General features: G+C 36.1%; 1 protein-coding gene across 4 annotated transcripts in view; it reads right to left on the bottom strand.

Moving 5' to 3' along the window:
- The window catches only part of NSD3 (nuclear receptor binding SET domain protein 3), a 51,713-nt gene that overhangs the window by 5,745 nt on the left and 45,319 nt on the right, over positions 1 to 649 (bottom strand). For all 4 annotated transcript variants that reach the window (XM_075043453.1, XM_075043455.1, XM_075043452.1 and 1 more), the window contains one exon: positions 366 to 472. In XM_075043453.1, the coding sequence (XP_074899554.1) occupies positions 366 to 472 (107 nt within the window). The remainder of the gene's footprint in view (positions 1 to 365; positions 473 to 649) is intronic.

Here is a 649-nt window from a genome sequence, read left to right as displayed (position 1 = left end):
CTAGCAATTACAAAGATCACAGCATACAGTCACTTTATAAACCCCTTGCATTAAGATTAATTTAATCAACTTTGGGTTAGTTTTTGCATTCACTATGCTTAAATTAAATCCACTCAAAGTTTTTAAGCTATAAAAGCCAGAAACGCCCATCCCCATGTATCTGAATTAACACAATTTGGTAAATTAACTTCACCCTAGACACTATAGCACTACAGTGCATAACTAAAGTCTTTAGAGACTTTCAAGGGTAGAAAATATTACACAGACTAAAGGTAAAAGTTAAATAAAACAAACAACCTCTCTTTGCCCCACTCGCACTAGATCTCTGGATTTGGGAAGAAAAGCTTCAATTTTCATCCACGTACCTTTGGACGCACTCCTAGGAAACCACTGCAGTTTTCTGCTCCACAATGACATTCGGTCCTACCATTGCCCAGGCAATCCAAATTATAATTAAATGTTAACTCCATTCCTAAAATTTAAAGAAAAACAATTCACCCACACAGACACTGAGGAAAGACAGGCTTGTGACAATGACATTTCATTAGCATTTATCTCTTCATAGTCTGTGAGATCTAGCAGCAATATGTTTTAAAAGGGCAAGCTTGAAATAGTGCACTGATTTCATGAACTCTGAAAGTAACAAATC

Source organism: Buteo buteo, chromosome 12 (assembly GCF_964188355.1).
Source record: "Buteo buteo chromosome 12, bButBut1.hap1.1, whole genome shotgun sequence".
Classification (NCBI taxonomy): Eukaryota; Metazoa; Chordata; class Aves; order Accipitriformes; family Accipitridae; genus Buteo; species Buteo buteo.
This window is presented reverse-complemented; position numbering and strand designations above follow the sequence as displayed.